The sequence below is a fragment of the Oryctolagus cuniculus genome, chromosome 3, assembly GCF_051225735.1.
Source record: "Oryctolagus cuniculus isolate XC-2025 breed Fujian yellow rabbit chromosome 3, ASM5122573v1, whole genome shotgun sequence".
In the NCBI taxonomy this organism is placed as follows: domain Eukaryota; kingdom Metazoa; phylum Chordata; class Mammalia; order Lagomorpha; family Leporidae; genus Oryctolagus; species Oryctolagus cuniculus.
The window spans coordinates 138,351,011-138,366,460 of NC_142869.1; the positions used below are offsets into that span (position 1 = coordinate 138,351,011).

General features: G+C 48.5%; 1 protein-coding gene across 22 annotated transcripts in view; it reads left to right on the forward strand.

Moving 5' to 3' along the window:
* The window catches only part of ATXN7L1 (ataxin 7 like 1), a 285,586-nt gene that overhangs the window by 124,403 nt on the left and 145,733 nt on the right, over positions 1 to 15,450 (forward strand). Inside the window, exon 4 of one of the 22 annotated variants that reach the window (XM_051848841.3) lies at positions 4,530 to 5,757. The exons of the other annotated variants lie outside the window; for them this stretch is intronic. Coding sequence (XP_051704801.1) covers positions 4,530 to 4,588 — 59 coding nt within the window. The 3' untranslated portion in view covers positions 4,589 to 5,757. Of the gene's footprint in view, positions 1 to 4,529; positions 5,758 to 15,450 lie in introns of those variants that run through there. 22 annotated transcript variants of the gene reach the window in all.

Genomic DNA, 15,450 nt, shown 5'->3' on the forward strand with positions numbered 1-15,450 from the left:
CGGCTCAGAATTCTGAAATGAATCATACATTTGTGTGCTCAGCATTTCGTGTGTGTAGTTCCAAAGAGTGCTACTAATCAAATCAGTGTCTCAGCAAAAGACAACAAGCATCCCAGAATTAAAAATAGAGAGGGGCTGGAGTTTCCGTTCTACAAAGCCTTGATTACCAAGAGTCAAGGTGAAAGGCAGATGCATTTTCGGTGCTTTTCTCTGGGGCTTGAAAGATACTTGCAGGGTTTACTCCACAGCCCACTTGGACTTTAGATTTCTGTTACGTGTACCTAAAGATACCAGGTTATCCCTAGAGGTCAAATAGGCAAAGAGGCTTTGTGATCAGGTTGCCAAAACATGAGTGACCTGTGACACCCCTGAGAATGAAGGTGAGGCCTGTGTGGCCATTGCCCAGTGTGTTGTGTTGCCAGTGTGTTGCTGGTTCTGCCAGAAAGCTTTGATTTCTTCTGTGGCCACCAGTGACATCCGCCATCCCTACAGCTGCCAGATTAACCAGCTCCCACAGGCACAAGGGCCCAAGCTGGGCTGGATCAACTCAAGCTCATCCCAACCACAGGGAAATCATCTGCCCTGATAGCATTACAGTGAGTCAGTGAGCATCATTGAGATACCCGGATAAGGGAGAAAATGTGGATCATCATCTTCAAGTGGTCTCTGTTGAGACTGAGTCAGATTCTCAGACAGCCCACTAATACCCATGGCTATAAGAAACTTAGGACCAGCCCTTCAGTATCTACAGTGTTGAGGGAACAGTCTAGCATGAACTCTAAAATTTAGAAGTGAGTCCTCCAGTTCATGCTGTAGCCAGTGGTTTCACACTCGAAACCTTTTCTGTTTTCCCAGTATTTTTAATGAGAGCAGAATGACTCAGTGAGGCTGAGAAGATAGTATGGAAGGTTAACTCATCTGAGGTAAAGGCATGGGTGTGGGTTCCTGTTCCTCCTCTCCCAGCTTCTGGCCTTCCCCTTCAGACCATGTTTGTTGCTGCATGTCCTGTACAACACCAGAGAAGGATTGAATGAGCAGGGAGCTGGCCCCAAGCCCCGCCATGGGAAGCGCAGGGAACACATCAGCTATTCTGACTTCGACCTGCAGATGAGAAAAGGGGAAACTCCCACTTCGTGGAAGGTGGTGGAGTAACAGAATAGTTTGTTCCTTAAAGACGGGTACATACCCACATGAGTCTTTGAAGTAATCCTGCTTTTCATTCATGGTGGAACCATGTAATCTTTTAAGTGTAAAAGGCTGAGCCAGCTGTATATGATATATTAAACTTACTTTAGAATGGTGACTTTTTTAAGAGTATGGTCATTCTTGGGAGGAAAAAAGCCAATTTTGGTGTGCCTCTCCTGTCCACTGAAAAGCGTTACCTGCATATGAAGAATGATTTCCATTCCTTGAACTTGCGTCTTCCGAGGCCTGTGCTCTTTTCAAGCTTTGTAATAAGCCCAGGGAGGAAAGGGCAGGGAGCTCCATGAGGAAGGCGTTCCTTCCCACAAATAGGAGCACTCCATCACTGTCTTAAGAAGCAGTGATTGAGATGTTTAACCTTTTGTGTCAGTGATATGCAACCTGTGGCCATGCACGAGAATCCGCTGTTAAGACAGATAGCGTTGCCACCCCCTGGAGTACCTGACTCAGTAGTCCAAGGTGAGACCCGAGAACATTCCCTTTCTAGCAAGGGGGATGCTGACACTGGTGCCCCAAGGACTGTGCTGTGAGAACCACTTCTTAGATCCATTGCCTTTGTATCTTTTCCAAGCCTTCCAAGAGAATTCTTTAAAAAAAAAAAAAAAAAGATTTTTTATTTTAAAAGGGAGGGAGGGGACACAGAGCATCTCTTCCATCTGCTGGTTCACTCCCCAGATGACCCCAATAGCCAGGGCTGGACCAGGCTGAAGCCAGGAGCCAGGAGATTCATCCAGGTCTCCCATGTGGGTAGCAGGGGCCCAAACATCAGGGCCATCTTCTGCTGTTTTTCCCAGGCTGTTAGGGATCTGGGTCAGAAGTGGAGCAGCCAGGACATGAACCGGCACCCATGTGGGACTCCTACATTGTAGGTGGCAACTTCACCCCCTGTACCATAATGCTAGCCCCTTCCAAGACATTGACTTCTATAATTTTCTGACCTCACCACCCATAGAACTGAGATGGATTTTTTTTAATGACTAGGATTTGAACTGATAGAAAAGCAGCCTGTTTGGTTTTTCTTCTTTTTTAATCAAAACAAACATTTTATTCCTCATGCGATTGGGAGAGAAATGAGCATAGATGACCACTTCCTTCTCAATGGTGTCTGTGCTGGCAGGACACAGCCAGCAGGGGTGCGGGATTGCAGTGTGCCTGGCAACCTCTGAGCCAGTTTTGGAATGCCCACCTAGTGTCAGATGCACTTGGGTGCAAAGCGGAAATGAGACATGACCTTCTGCAAAAGCTGCAGCTGAGCAAGAAGGGTACCGAAGGCAGCGTGTTGTTTGCAGTGTTTCTCTGCTGGCCCTGGGCCCTAACTGAAGTCACTAGGTCCCAGGGTTCAGAAACAAGAGGGAGTCTCATGCCTTCTGCAAAAAGTCATTCTCCTAATGCCAGATGTCATTCTGAGATGGCAGGCAGACAGCTGGAATTCCAAACCGAGGCCTCAGAGAGCCTCTCTGTCCCCTTGTCTCAGGAAGGAGTCCTTTGAGGACTGTGTGAGCATGCAGTAGAGGCAGGAGTGGGTTACCACAGGGACTGCAGGGATACCAGGTGCTCTAACCAGAAAGAGAAGATGAAGTGGAGCCTCGGGGGCAAAGGAGACCTTCCCCTGGAGCAAGGAGACTGTATCAATAATTTATTGCCGCATAACAAGTGGTCCCAACATTTAGTAGCCCAAAACACCAAATATCTGTATTGTATTGTGTAGCTTCTGCGGGCAAGGTTGGGGAGCAGCTTGGTTCTGCAGTTCTGTCTCTGAGTCGCCTGAAGGTGCCCTGTAGCTGTCATCTGAAGGCCTGACTGGAGTTGGTGGGCCTGCTTCCCAAGATGACTCCTCTCGTGGCTGTAGGCTAGAGGCCTCACTTTCTCACTCGCAGGAACTTGGGCCTCTCCATGGGGCTGCTCACGATATAGCAGTGAACTTTCCTCAGAGCCACAAACCTGAAACAGAGGGGACCACAGTCAAAGGCCTTTCATGGCATGGTCTCACAAGTGACACACTGTCACTTCCCCCTATTCTGTTCATCAGAGATGAATTGCTGAATCCAGCCTACACATATTGGGAGGGCAATTAGGCTCTACCTCTTGACACCACAGGGGCTGAGCCTCTTTCTCACCTTTCTCTTGCCACGCTCAGAAAAGCATGAGAATTATTGATGAGTTTTTGGTGAAAAGATGAAGGGGGCTGTGGCCCTTGGGGCAGTGAGAGGGTTTGGCCTAGTTGGACTGAAACTAGGTAGTTGGGTAGAGGAAGAGACGTTGGAAACTCTCCGTGGGCTTTGAGCCCACCGTTGTATAGGGTCATACAAGCCTCTTTTCCCCTTCGTGCTAGGGGCTGAAGCCGCCAATAAGTCCCAAGGCTGAAATTTGGTTCTAGAGAAGAGGCAGAAGGGACTGGTTCCTTACAGCCAATTCCATGCTGGAGAGGGCAATAATCAGCACTGTGCATTTCCTTTATATTGTCTGATTTGCTGGGTCTCCAGTGGAGAAAGAACAGAGATTGAAGGCAGAAGTGATCCTGGAATAAAGAGGAGCTTCCGGGATGTACTTTCAGGAAGGGCAGGGCTGTTAGGAAACAGCAGGGTGGGGAACCCCACTGTTTGTAAATGATCCCATTCTGGATGATGGCTTGGCCCCACCAGGAGCGACAGCAGTCATCCCTTTGTGTCCAAGGCTCCCCAGCGCCAGAGATCCTTCCACAGGGGCAGAGGCTTATTTTGGCTACCCTGGCTCCATAAATAGACACAGTGTCACAGTCCCCTTTTGAGGAGGTAGAACCATGGTGGTCATATTGTGCTGTGTCTGTTCTTATCTCCCCATCATCCCGAGGGAATAAGCTAATCAAACTTGCTGATGATTTTACACTGAGAAGGAGATAGCTAATAACTTGGATGACAAGTATTAGAATACAATGTGATGTGGATAAATTGGGTCCATGTATTAAGAGCTATAAAATGAGATTCCATCAAGGCATGAATAATGGCGCCTGTGGAAAGGATTAATCAAATACCCCATTAAAAGCTATAGGAATTCTGGTCAGACAGCCCCTGTTTAATTACACTCGTGCCCTCACCCCACCCCCTTCTCCATTTCTCCTGAAACTGCTTTCTACTAGGAGAAATGTGGAAAAGAATTGAGGAAATAATGGAAAATTTGGAACATATGTTTTGATAGAACAAGATCATGAAGACAGATATAAGCAGCCAATGTTTAATTTAGGGGGAGAAAAAGGCAATTGGCATGAGTAATCATTTACAAATGTAATTTCCAAAGGAGCCCTGTTGATACCATTCAGCAAATGCCAACAAAGCATTTACTTTCCAAAGGGAGAAAGCAAGACAACAAGAGAAATGAAGGCATCTCCAGGAGTGGACCAGAGCCATAGAGAAGCATCAGGTGTGAGGATGGGCAGTGCAGAAGACATGCACAACTTCTGAGAGACCTCGGGGGACTGGCATTGTCTGGAGAAGGCTTCCTGGGAGAGACTCCAGCACAGCCCTGAAGTGTGGACAAGCTTCCATGTACTGCAAATTCGTGAGCACACTCTGGTGGCAGGGTCTAGTGAGAAAATGGGCTGGAGCAGCATAGGGGGCACCTGTGGGGGTCTTCTCTCCATTTCCACCACCACCACCCTGGCCCAAGCTACCATCACTTCTCACCTGGACAACTGCCAGAGCCTTTCAGCCGTTTGCCCTGCTTCCACTCTCGCTCCTCTACAACCCATTCTGCCCACTGAAGTCAGAATCAGAATCAGAGTTAACCATGTCATTCTCTCGACTTATGGCTTCCCATTCCTCCTAAGCTTAAAAAAAAAAAAAAAAAAAATCACTGTCATGGCTGCTGCAAAGTCTTGTGTGGTCTGCACCACTTCCAGTGCCAGGCTCCCTTTCACTCTGCATGTGCCAGTCACACTGGCCTTCAAAATTTCAGCCCAGTGGGTCTTCCTGCCACAGAGCCCTTGCACATGCTTTCCTCCTCGCTGTCTGTATGATTTTCTTTCATCCTCTCTTCCCAAAGCTAACTCTGGCTCATCCTTAAGAATATATTGTAGTGACTACTTGTCCCTCTGGGGAGACTTCCCTAATTCTCATGCATTGAAAACCAAGTATTTGTTGTGTGAACATATATTCGATGTCTGTCTCCCCAGCCACACCACAAGCTTTGTGAGGGCAGGCACCCAGCTTCTGCATCCCTTTGAGCCTGGCACAGTGTTAAAAAGCATGTGTTGACTGGATTACGATATATATTTAGGAACAGTGAGACTAGTCAAGAAATTATCCCCGACCACTCTATGGGAGAGGACCATTATGCATTCTTAACGGGATGAAAACCTGAATTCATGTCCAGACTCTGCCACCTGCTGGCTATGCTGTTTTAAATAAATCACAGAACTGTTTCCTCATCAATAAAACCTGCCTGTTTCCTCATCAATAAAATGGGAATATTCACAGCAATCTCATATGGTTACAGTGATAATTTAATGAAATAACATATGCAACAGCATTTCTTAAAACTGTCAAAAACAGACATAAGTAAATATTGTTGTTTTTCCCAGTGCCTTGTACATTGAGTCATTAAACACCTGTTGCATGCGTGGATGGATGGATGCATGAATGGATGCATGGATGCATGGATGGATGGATGCATGGATGGGCTGATTGTGAGGGAGTCAGTATGGTGAAAAGAGAAGAGCCTTGCCCACAGATATCATATGGGAGCCAGAAGAGGAGAGAATTTCAAGCTGGAGGAGGCTTGTGGATCCACCCACGGTGGCACATACAATAGAGCAGGCAAAGAGAATAAGGGTGGGGGTGGGGCAGGGAATCATTTCACTTGGTCAGGAAGAAGTCACTGGTGACCTCAAGGCAATTCCTCTTCGGCCTTTTCGTGTTGTCTGTGCTTTCAATGACATGCCTTAATTGTAACTTAATCACTTTACTGATTTTTATCTTTGGGGGGGAGATCAAATTGATTTGCACATACAGCAAAATTGGTGAGATTACTCCAGCTGCTGCCAGCGGGTGCTGACAAGTGAAGAAGTGAACGTCAGAGGATAAGAAAATACACTAAACATTTATTTTAATAAGGCCCAGAAACTGCCGTTACTTAATAAATTGCATGGATAATTGGTTTCGGTTTCAAGGGTAGTTTCATGTTTAACTCCCTGGGTTCTGGTAGGAATCAGGTCGCACGTGTAAACAGCAGCGTGCAGGATGAGACCCAGCTGGGAGTCATCACAGAGTCCTGTGCTCTCTTTGCTCTCTCTGCCCACACCCCACTCTCCACCACCACCATCCACCTGGGGTAAGTGACTCTCGGGTGCATGCGCATGCACACACCTGTGTACACACACGTATGCACCCAAAGCTTCTAGTCCTTTTGATTGCTTCTCCTCCAGCACAGCGGCTCAGGCCTCGCCTAACCTCGCAGGGCATCCACCTAGCTTGGTCTGCTTCTGTGTGGGCCTTGGGAGTGAGTAGCCCAGGCTAGATGCAAGCTCCATGCCTACCGTCTCAGGGCCGGCCCCTGTTGAGAAAGATATGATGAATAAATGAAGCCCTGTGGCTATTTCCACATTCAGCTTCACCCCAGTGCTCCAAACCTGCCTGACAATACTAGGTACTCAGTAGGAAACAGCAAGAACAGGCTAGGACTAAAAGGCCACCAAATATGTTGTTTCTGTGAAGTAGTTGGAGGTGTGGAATTGGATTTGTGGGGAAAGGGGGCAATATTCAAGGAGACTTTGAAATGCTCAAGGAGAGGGTTTGAAGCTCCCCCAGCCCCTGCTGCCCCGTGGTCCCCTTCAACAGAGATGCCATGAGCGCCTTGCTGATCTAAAGACAGAATCATGCAGGTCTCCATCCTCTTCCCCCATCTCTCAGATCCAGGACTTTCTGTGACAGCCTTGTGCTCAAATGTTTGGTCTCTCAGCAGACTGGTTTCCTCTGACCCGATGCACATAGTTTGCCACATAAGAATCCGAAGGCCCTGGTCCCTCCACAGATGGCACAGTCCTGGGACGAGCCACCGCCTTCCAGCCAGGCAGGCGTAAGAGTAAGGAGCTCACACACACCCCCTGTCTTCCTGGGAAAAGCCAGGCATGGCAGGGCAGGGCCCTCTGCCAAGACTGTGTGGCACTGAACTGTCGAGCTGGAAGTGGAACCGCTGATCTGGCCTCCCACTGGCCCACTAAAGAAGCGAACCCCACAGCTCTGCAGTGCTTCCAGAAACACAAGGCACAATCTCCCGCTTCAGACGGAGAATGCACTGGTGCGAGTTCACAGCTCAGCCTGCCTCGGCGTGGCCTTGGCCTGCCTGAGCTTAAATCTTCTCATGTGTGGAAAATGGGTATAATCACGGATTTTCAGGGAGGCTGTGTGAGGATTAAACCCATAATGCATGTCACACGCTTAGACCCAGCTCAACTCATCATGAACCATGAAGCCATGATGGATTTATCCCCTTGTCTAAGTCCTGGTTTTCCTTGAGACACCACTGCTGGGCCTCAGCCCGGCCTGCCCTCCGGCAGTTTCATCCCCCAAAGCTCTTACAGGCTGGGATGGGAAATCTCAAGAAGAGAGGAGTCCCTGAGGGGCTTGGGAGTGGGGGCTGAGAAGGGGGCCGGAAGGAGGAACAGGCGTAAGAAAGAGTTGTACAGAATTCCTAACGATCCCCCCACGACCGGGAAGAGCCGCCGCGGAAGCCGAATGGTTAGACTCGAACCATCAGAAAAGTAGTGTCTCTGAGCCAGGCAGGAGGTGCCTCCAAGAAGGAGAAGCAAATCTTTCAGAAAGGTAGACTAGGATGACAGCTGAGAAAAAGCTTTTGAATTAGATTTGCTTTTGGGGTGAAGAGGAATTTAAATTAATTTGGCTTTCAGAATTTTAAATGCATACATAGTAATAATTGGATATACCCTAGAGCATTGTAAAATCAGGGTTGGAAATCTCTTACCATCTCCACTGTTAAGAACAGGAACCCAGTCTTGCAAGCAGGTTTTTAAAACCCTTGAGCCCAGGGAAGAAATCAGTCCACCTGTCAAATGTGCATCAAATCCTTCTCCCAGTTAATCTTTTCCCACCTCCGCTCCAGCCTCTAGTGTGAGCAGGAAAGAGGCCTCACAATCATGGTCGCTTAGACAAATGTCCTTAAAAGAGCCAGCAAAAGATAGGGGCATACATAGCCCACATGTGCTCATTGAGACACTCTGCCTAATTCCTTTTTTTCTCCTTTGCTGTTTTTTCCACCCTTTCTGTGGCTGTAACCATGATGTCATAGTTTTGAAAGTAATGTCAGTGGCCTATTGGGTTTGAAAAGTACCTTGACTTTTGGGTCCTTTTATCATAACCATCTGTTAGGGGACCTTTTTCCCCTTCTACAAATCAAAACAGACCCCACACGTACTTAATTCTAAGGGTTTGAAAAACCTCCCACCTCATCGCATGACACTGCTCCTTTCTTTTGTCCATTTGGTGAGTGCCATAGCACAGGAGCATATAATTTAGGGTCCTGGACTTACTGGGGGTGTTGGAGGTCACCACTAAGTGGATGTGCACTTCCTTATGTCAATAGTTGATAAAACCTTTCGCAAATGCTAATTATTATCATGTTCATGGGACTGCATGCCGAGATGGGAGAAAGGAAAAACTTTGAAAGCTTCTTTCTCTTGCTCCAAACCATAGGTAAAGGGCCAGTTCTAATCTTCCTTTCATCTGTGATATGTATGTATGACACTTGGTGAGTCTGGTTAGTGGGTTAGATTCCTTAGGTTTTTGCTACACCCAGCCTCCTATTATGCATCTTTGATAAAGTCTAATGTATACATTGCTGGACCTCAAAGCATAACATGAGGCCAGACCCCATTTCAACTGTTTCCTGCTGAAGTGACTGTATTGGAAGATGATAAAGGGAAGCGATCCCTGGCTACTTGCAATTCGAAAAAAAGAAAAAAGTTTTTATAAATCACTAGTTTCATGGAGAGCTCCCTCGTTGTGTGCCTCCCCTGCCTCATTACCCGTGTGTGAGAACTCCATTTGCCCACACACTGGGGAGGAAAGGATTAGGCCAGGTCACGTACTCCTTAGCAACACGACTTGCATACAGGGCTTTCTTACACAGGTGATCATTTGCATTAAAAATGGGTGCCTTAGGGCTGCTGTGGCTGGCACTGCAGGTGATGCCATCATCTTATTTCAGAGAACTGATATAAGATGGCTGCTTCGCTTCCAATCTAGCTCCCTGCTAATGCACTGGTGAAGGCAGCTGAAGATGGCCTAAATACTTGGGCCCCTGTACCCAAGTGGGAAACCCTGATGGTGATCTTGGCTCCTGGCTTTGGACTAGCCCAGCCATTATCTGTTGCGGGTATTTGGGGAGTGAACCAGTGGATTGAAGATTCTCTTTTTCTCTCTCCCTCTCTCCCTCCCTCCCTCTCCCTCTCTCTTTTTCTGTGTATGTGTGTGTGTCTGTATGTCTGTCTCTCTTTGTCATTCTATACTCTACCTTTCAAATAAATAATTCTTTTTTAAAAAATGGTTGCATTTGGATGTACAGGTATGCACAAGAGCATCAACCACACAGTGAGAAACTGCGGGTGTGGTGCTCTGAATCTTCAGCAGATAAACTGTAAAGAAAAGAAATCGATGGAGGGGAATCTGGTCATGTCAAAGGCATAGGACAGTGAGAAGACTAAGGTAGTCTCTAAGCATATACCCTGGGGTCATCTTGCTGTAAAGAAACCCAAGGGAGTAAACAGCGAAGTCAGGAGGTCGGAGTTCTGTGTCCTTTTAGAGGGAGGTAGCGGCTGCAAGCAGGCAAGGTGCACAGCGGGGCATCAGTGGCTGGCCAGCTTCTGTCCCTTCCTTTGAGCGGTGGTTTCTGTGGTGTGTGCCTAGGGTGCCATCATTCCCAACACATTCTGCCTTTGTTTGGTGTGGTTCTCAGTGCCTGCGCTTCGGCCAATGATAAAAAGTTGTCCTTTTAATGAGTCTCCTTGGGGTTCCCACTACCTGCAATCATTGAGGAATTTGGCTCTTGGGGGTAGGTTCTTCTATAGAATAAGTCTCCTTTTTCTCACTAAGCAGGCATTGGTAAACCCAGCTGGAAATTCACTAGTGGGAGTGCCCAGCAGTGTGTTCAGAAATGAGAGGGAGAAACAGAGGGAGAAACAGAGCTTCTCTGAGTTCTGCCTCCCCTGGTCTTTGTTTTTTCCCTGCTTCCACTAAGATAGTTATTATCTCGCTGTTACTTTTTTTTTTTTTTTTTTTTTTTGACAGGCAGAGTGGACAGTGAGAGAGAGAGACAGAGAGAAAGGTCTTCCTTTGCCATTGGTTCACCCTCCAATGGCCACCGCGGCCGGCACGCTGCGGCTGGCGCACCGCGCTGATCCGATGGCAGGAGCCAGGTACTTCTCCTGGTCTCCCATGGGGTGTAGGGCCCAAGCACTTGGGCCATCCTCCACTGCACTCCCTGGCCACAGCAGAGAGCTGGCCTGGAAGAGGGGCAACCGGGACAGAATCCGGCGCCCCGACCGGGACTAGAACCCGTTGTGCAGGCGCCGCAAGGCAGAGGATTAGCCTAGTGAGCCGCGGCACCAGCCTTCGCTATTACTTTTCACAGTGAACTGGGTACCCGCCCACCTCCCCTAAAGGAAAGCCAAGACCCATTGCTGTCTGCCTTCACTCCTCTGTTCAGAGGTTTGCTTCAGGGAACTTAACCCTCCTCTGAGTGCCCACTTCCCTGTTGTCCTCTGCAGTACCAGTCTGAAGGAGCCACTCCCTGGTGTGATTTTAGGATATTCTCTGGCACACCTCTCCCTCTTACAGGGGTGCATTCCTTTACTTTAAAGCCTTCATTCCAGGGTGGGCATTTGGCCTGGCCGGTAAGACACTGCTTGAGGCCACTGCATCTCATTTCAGATTTCTCATTTTCAGAGTGCCTGAGTTGAAGTTCTGACTCCACTCCCAGTTCTAGCTTCCTGCTATGTAGATCCTGGGAGGCAACAGGTGATGGCTGTCAGGGCCATACCACCCATAGTGGGAAACCCAGATTGAGTTCCACATCCTATCTTTGGCCTAGCCCAGCCTCAGCTGTGTGGGCATTTGAGGAGTGAACCAGGAAACAAGATTCTCTCTCTCTCTCTCTCTCTCTCTCTCTCTCTCTCTCTCTCTCTCTCACACACACACACACACACACACTCTCTCTCTCTCTCTCTCCAAATAAATAAATTTTTAAAAGAACACCTGAAAAATAAAAAGCCTCACATTTCAACAGACCTCATTAGAAATAACCCTATCTGGGGAGACCTGGATTGAGTTCCCAGATCCAAGCCGTAGCCTGGCCCGGTCCTGGCTGTTGCAGACATTCAGGGTGTGAATCAGTAGATGAAAGACCTGTGCGTGTGTGCACGTGTACAAAGAAAGAAAGAAAAAAGGAAGAACTACACCATAGATGGTAACAGAAAGAAGAAGGGTCTATAATAACTCATAGTCTCCCTGACCATTGCCTTATACCAGCATGGTCTGTCACAGAAGTAGAAATGCATACCGCCACACCTAGAAATATCTGTGCCTCTGGACTCCATTGGGTCATCTCCGTTCTCAGCGACCCTGTGTAGGAGCTAAAGCTGCTGTTGAGGCTTAGAAAATCCCCATGGCTTCCCCGGGGCCCCACAGCCAGTTGTTGGCAGCACTGGAGGTTGAAGCAGAGTCTGTCCAGCCCTCAGTTCTTTTCCCACTTCCCTTCCCTCAGTGGGCCTGCGTTGGCTTCTCTTCCGGCATCCTTGAGAAGGGCTCGGCCACCCTTGAGCCAGCAGCACTGACTTGCCAGCTCGCCTGCTCGCATCATCGTGGTTAAGTGCTCACCAACCATTTTGCTGTGTTATAATCACTTAATTAGTCTGTGCCTAGAAGGAAGAGAGGCTTAATTTAGAAGCTTAATAGTGAAAACTTCCAAGTCTTCAGTTCAGCCTTAGCTTGATGGTGTGAGGATAAGCTCAGAGTCTTCCGACTGCTCCTAATCCACTTAGCACCAGGAGAAAAACCTGGTATGGCTTAGTTCAAGGCCCAGCCACTGTGCTGAGGGCTGCTGGGCGGTTCTGGCTGTGTTGCCTTGGAGACAATAGACAGATGGAGGAAGGCAGGATAACGAGAAAAATGTTTTAGAACCTTAGAGAAAAACAACCTGATCTTTTCATGCTCCCCTTGGGACAAAAAGAGAATAGAATTGATCTTAGGACCCAGGTTGGGGCTAGTATGAGGTTTGCATCTGTTAAGTCAGCTGACCAGCATGTAGCCCAGATTGAGAGTGACGGTCAGATGTGCTGTGGAGGCTTTGTCACGTGTCTGCTTGGCGGGGCTAGGCTGCATTCCCCGGAGTGCCCTGTCCTGCAGGTTACTAATCCTGATAGGCCAAGAGGGGCTTCTTGGGAGAGCTGACGAACAGAAGGGAGGCAGCAGCCACTTTTGCTGCCAGCTGAGTCTGCAGCTGCTCTGCCTCCTGGATCCCTCGGCTTGTCTGACTTGTGAACGAGGTGTGTGTGGTTGGCTCCATGATGACGAGCCCTGACTTCTGCAAGACATCCATACCATCAAGGTCAAAAGCAACCGGAGGTGACACAAGTTTAAGTCCATCCTCACAGAATTCCGGTTAGGGCTTATGTGTCCCAGACCATTCTTGGCCTCCCTCATGTTACAGCATATCCAGAAATCAGCATGTCAGATAACTAGACCATTTTTAGAAATGTTTAAAAAGACATACTCTTTCGTGGGTGCTGGTCATGTTCTCTGTCTTGATCTGGGTACTAGTTAAATGGGTACTGGTTAAATGGGGGTGTTTTGTCGGTGGGAAGTCACGGGGACACACTTGGAATGCATGTGATACCCTCCCACCTTCCCATCCCATAATCTCATACCCCCATGATCAGGCAAAGTTGAGAACCACTGGACTGAATGATTCCTTGGACCCTATCTGGCAAAACACAGAGGAGAAAGGTAGAAAAATATTCAAGAGATATAAAGATGTCAGTAGTGAAGTCCAGATACATCCATAATCCCAGTGATAGAATCCCATGTAGCGATCACAACATTAAGGAAGAAGCAGACACCACAGTCAGGCACCAGTCAACTTGAAGTGATGGGAGTGGGTTGCAAGAGGGACGTGGGGAGCCAGTGTGGAGGACCACTTAGGAGCCGGGTCTTGGAAGGCTGTTGCCAAGACTGAGGGCTTTATTTTGAGGAGCAGTGGGGGACTCCTTACCGATTTTGAAGAATGATTGATGCACATGTCATTTTGGAAAGTGTAATTGCAACTGTAACAGTGCATTCCCATCCTATTTAAGTGCTCACAGAGTGTGCTGTTTGAAGCTCACGCTGCCCGACAGCAGAGCAGGCCTAGGCGGCTGGAAACGTGGACTTCACCTTCCTTTGGCATCAAAGCAGGCTTCCCAACATCAGCTTCCTCCTAAGGTGCCCGCAGTCTGCACACAGTTCTAAGTGCATTTAATTAAAAATCAAATCTCCCACTTGATTCAGAGCGGGTGCAGATGTTATAGGTGGCTTCCAATTTAATGTTTATGATGCCAGAAGAAACCTCACAAGCCGATCCATTTTTTGGCAGTAAGTGTCCAAAACTCAGCTGACAGTGATTCTCACCCATGAGTCTGGACCTGGGGGATGGGGAAGCAGAGGCGACAACAGACAAATGGGTTGAATTACAGTCAGATCTGGAGCTTTTTGAAATAAAGAAAGTGCAGGCCCTACCCCAGCCTCAGGTGACCTGACCTCCTCCATTTGGAACCCGCCAGCCTACGTGTTCCTCGTCTCCTTTTTCATATCCGAGGATGAACTCTTCCCGACCTCACATACCACCCCTTTGCAGAGTGTGACAAGTTTGTGTGCCTCCCGCCCCCCAGCTCCAAACACCAGGACTCTTGAGCTGCCACAGTAAAGGCAGAACTAAGCGGAAAAGCCCTGGCTGGAAGCAACCTGTGAATATCGTGAAACTTCTGGAAGTTTCTCATTCGCGTTTGACTCCTGGCCTGATTGTTTTTCCCTTTCTTACTCACCCGTGCCCTGAGTCATCTCTCAATTCTGTTTTGAGGACTATGTGAAGAAAAATTTTTTGATCCTGTAGAGAATTCCCTCTGAATCCCAAAACACTCCCAGACAACTCTTTCCCACCTTACTGGTATGTGTAGATGGGGTTTAGCTGATCCTGACATTGGTTTCCATCTGAAATTGTCGGAAAGATAAAGCTAGTAAGGAAAGCAATAAATGGGGCATTCCAGAGTGGGAGGCAAATTCCCTGTGCCTCCATGCCCTTCCCTTTCTTCCCATCATGCACATAACGTGGAAATCCATGCCCAAGTATTGCTTCTTCTCCCACCTGTCCCCAACACAGGCCCTCTCCTGACACAGGGCACAGAAAGCTCTTCTCTTTCACAGAGTTTTCTGGCCAGCATGTTTCAGGAAAGTTCAGTTTAGTTAGCCTGCCCTGCTGGCTCATGAAACCACCTAACATTCTGCCCCATCTCCAGGGTGGGCCCAGCTCTGAGGACACAGAGGCAGCGCTGTCCACGCCTGGCCCCAAGAGTTGTTTGACTTGGCTCATGCATGACAACTGCCCAGTGCACTTCACTTGGCTGATAAAGTTGGCAGGGGCACAGAGTGCACAAGCCACAAGCCTCAGGCTTGAAGAAGGTGTCTCTAGAAGCAGGAGGGTGAGACTTGGCTATCTGGCTGAGCCCTTCCAAGCTCAGGTAAGCGAGAGTTCACCTGGATGGGATCCTGGCTGGCTGGAGGATTCCTGAGACATGGCTGCCATGGGGGCATGGAGTGCAGGGGGCACAGCATGGGATTTGTCCTATGTGTGATGCCACAGGTAGCATCCAATCAAGCAAACTGCAGAACCATAGAGCTGGAAAGAAACGCCAGAAGCTGAGACCCACAGTGGCCAGATGGTCCCATAGGCCATCTGGAGGCCCAGAGGCCCACAGGAGGAAAGAGCTGGAGTCCTGTGCCAGGCATCCAAAGTCCAAGTCCAGTGCAAGGGCATGCTTGCACTGCTCCTTGTCCCTTCACACAAGTGCAAACTGAGGTTGCTATGAATCTGTCTTCTCCAGTCATTTTATCAGGGTTAAGAACATCCAGCCACGTTAACAGGTCCGACAGGGAGCATCACAAGACCCTCAAAGCGGGCTTGCCAGAGAAGCCATGGCTCCCACCCAGGCCAGCTTTTGGAGTTGGGTGA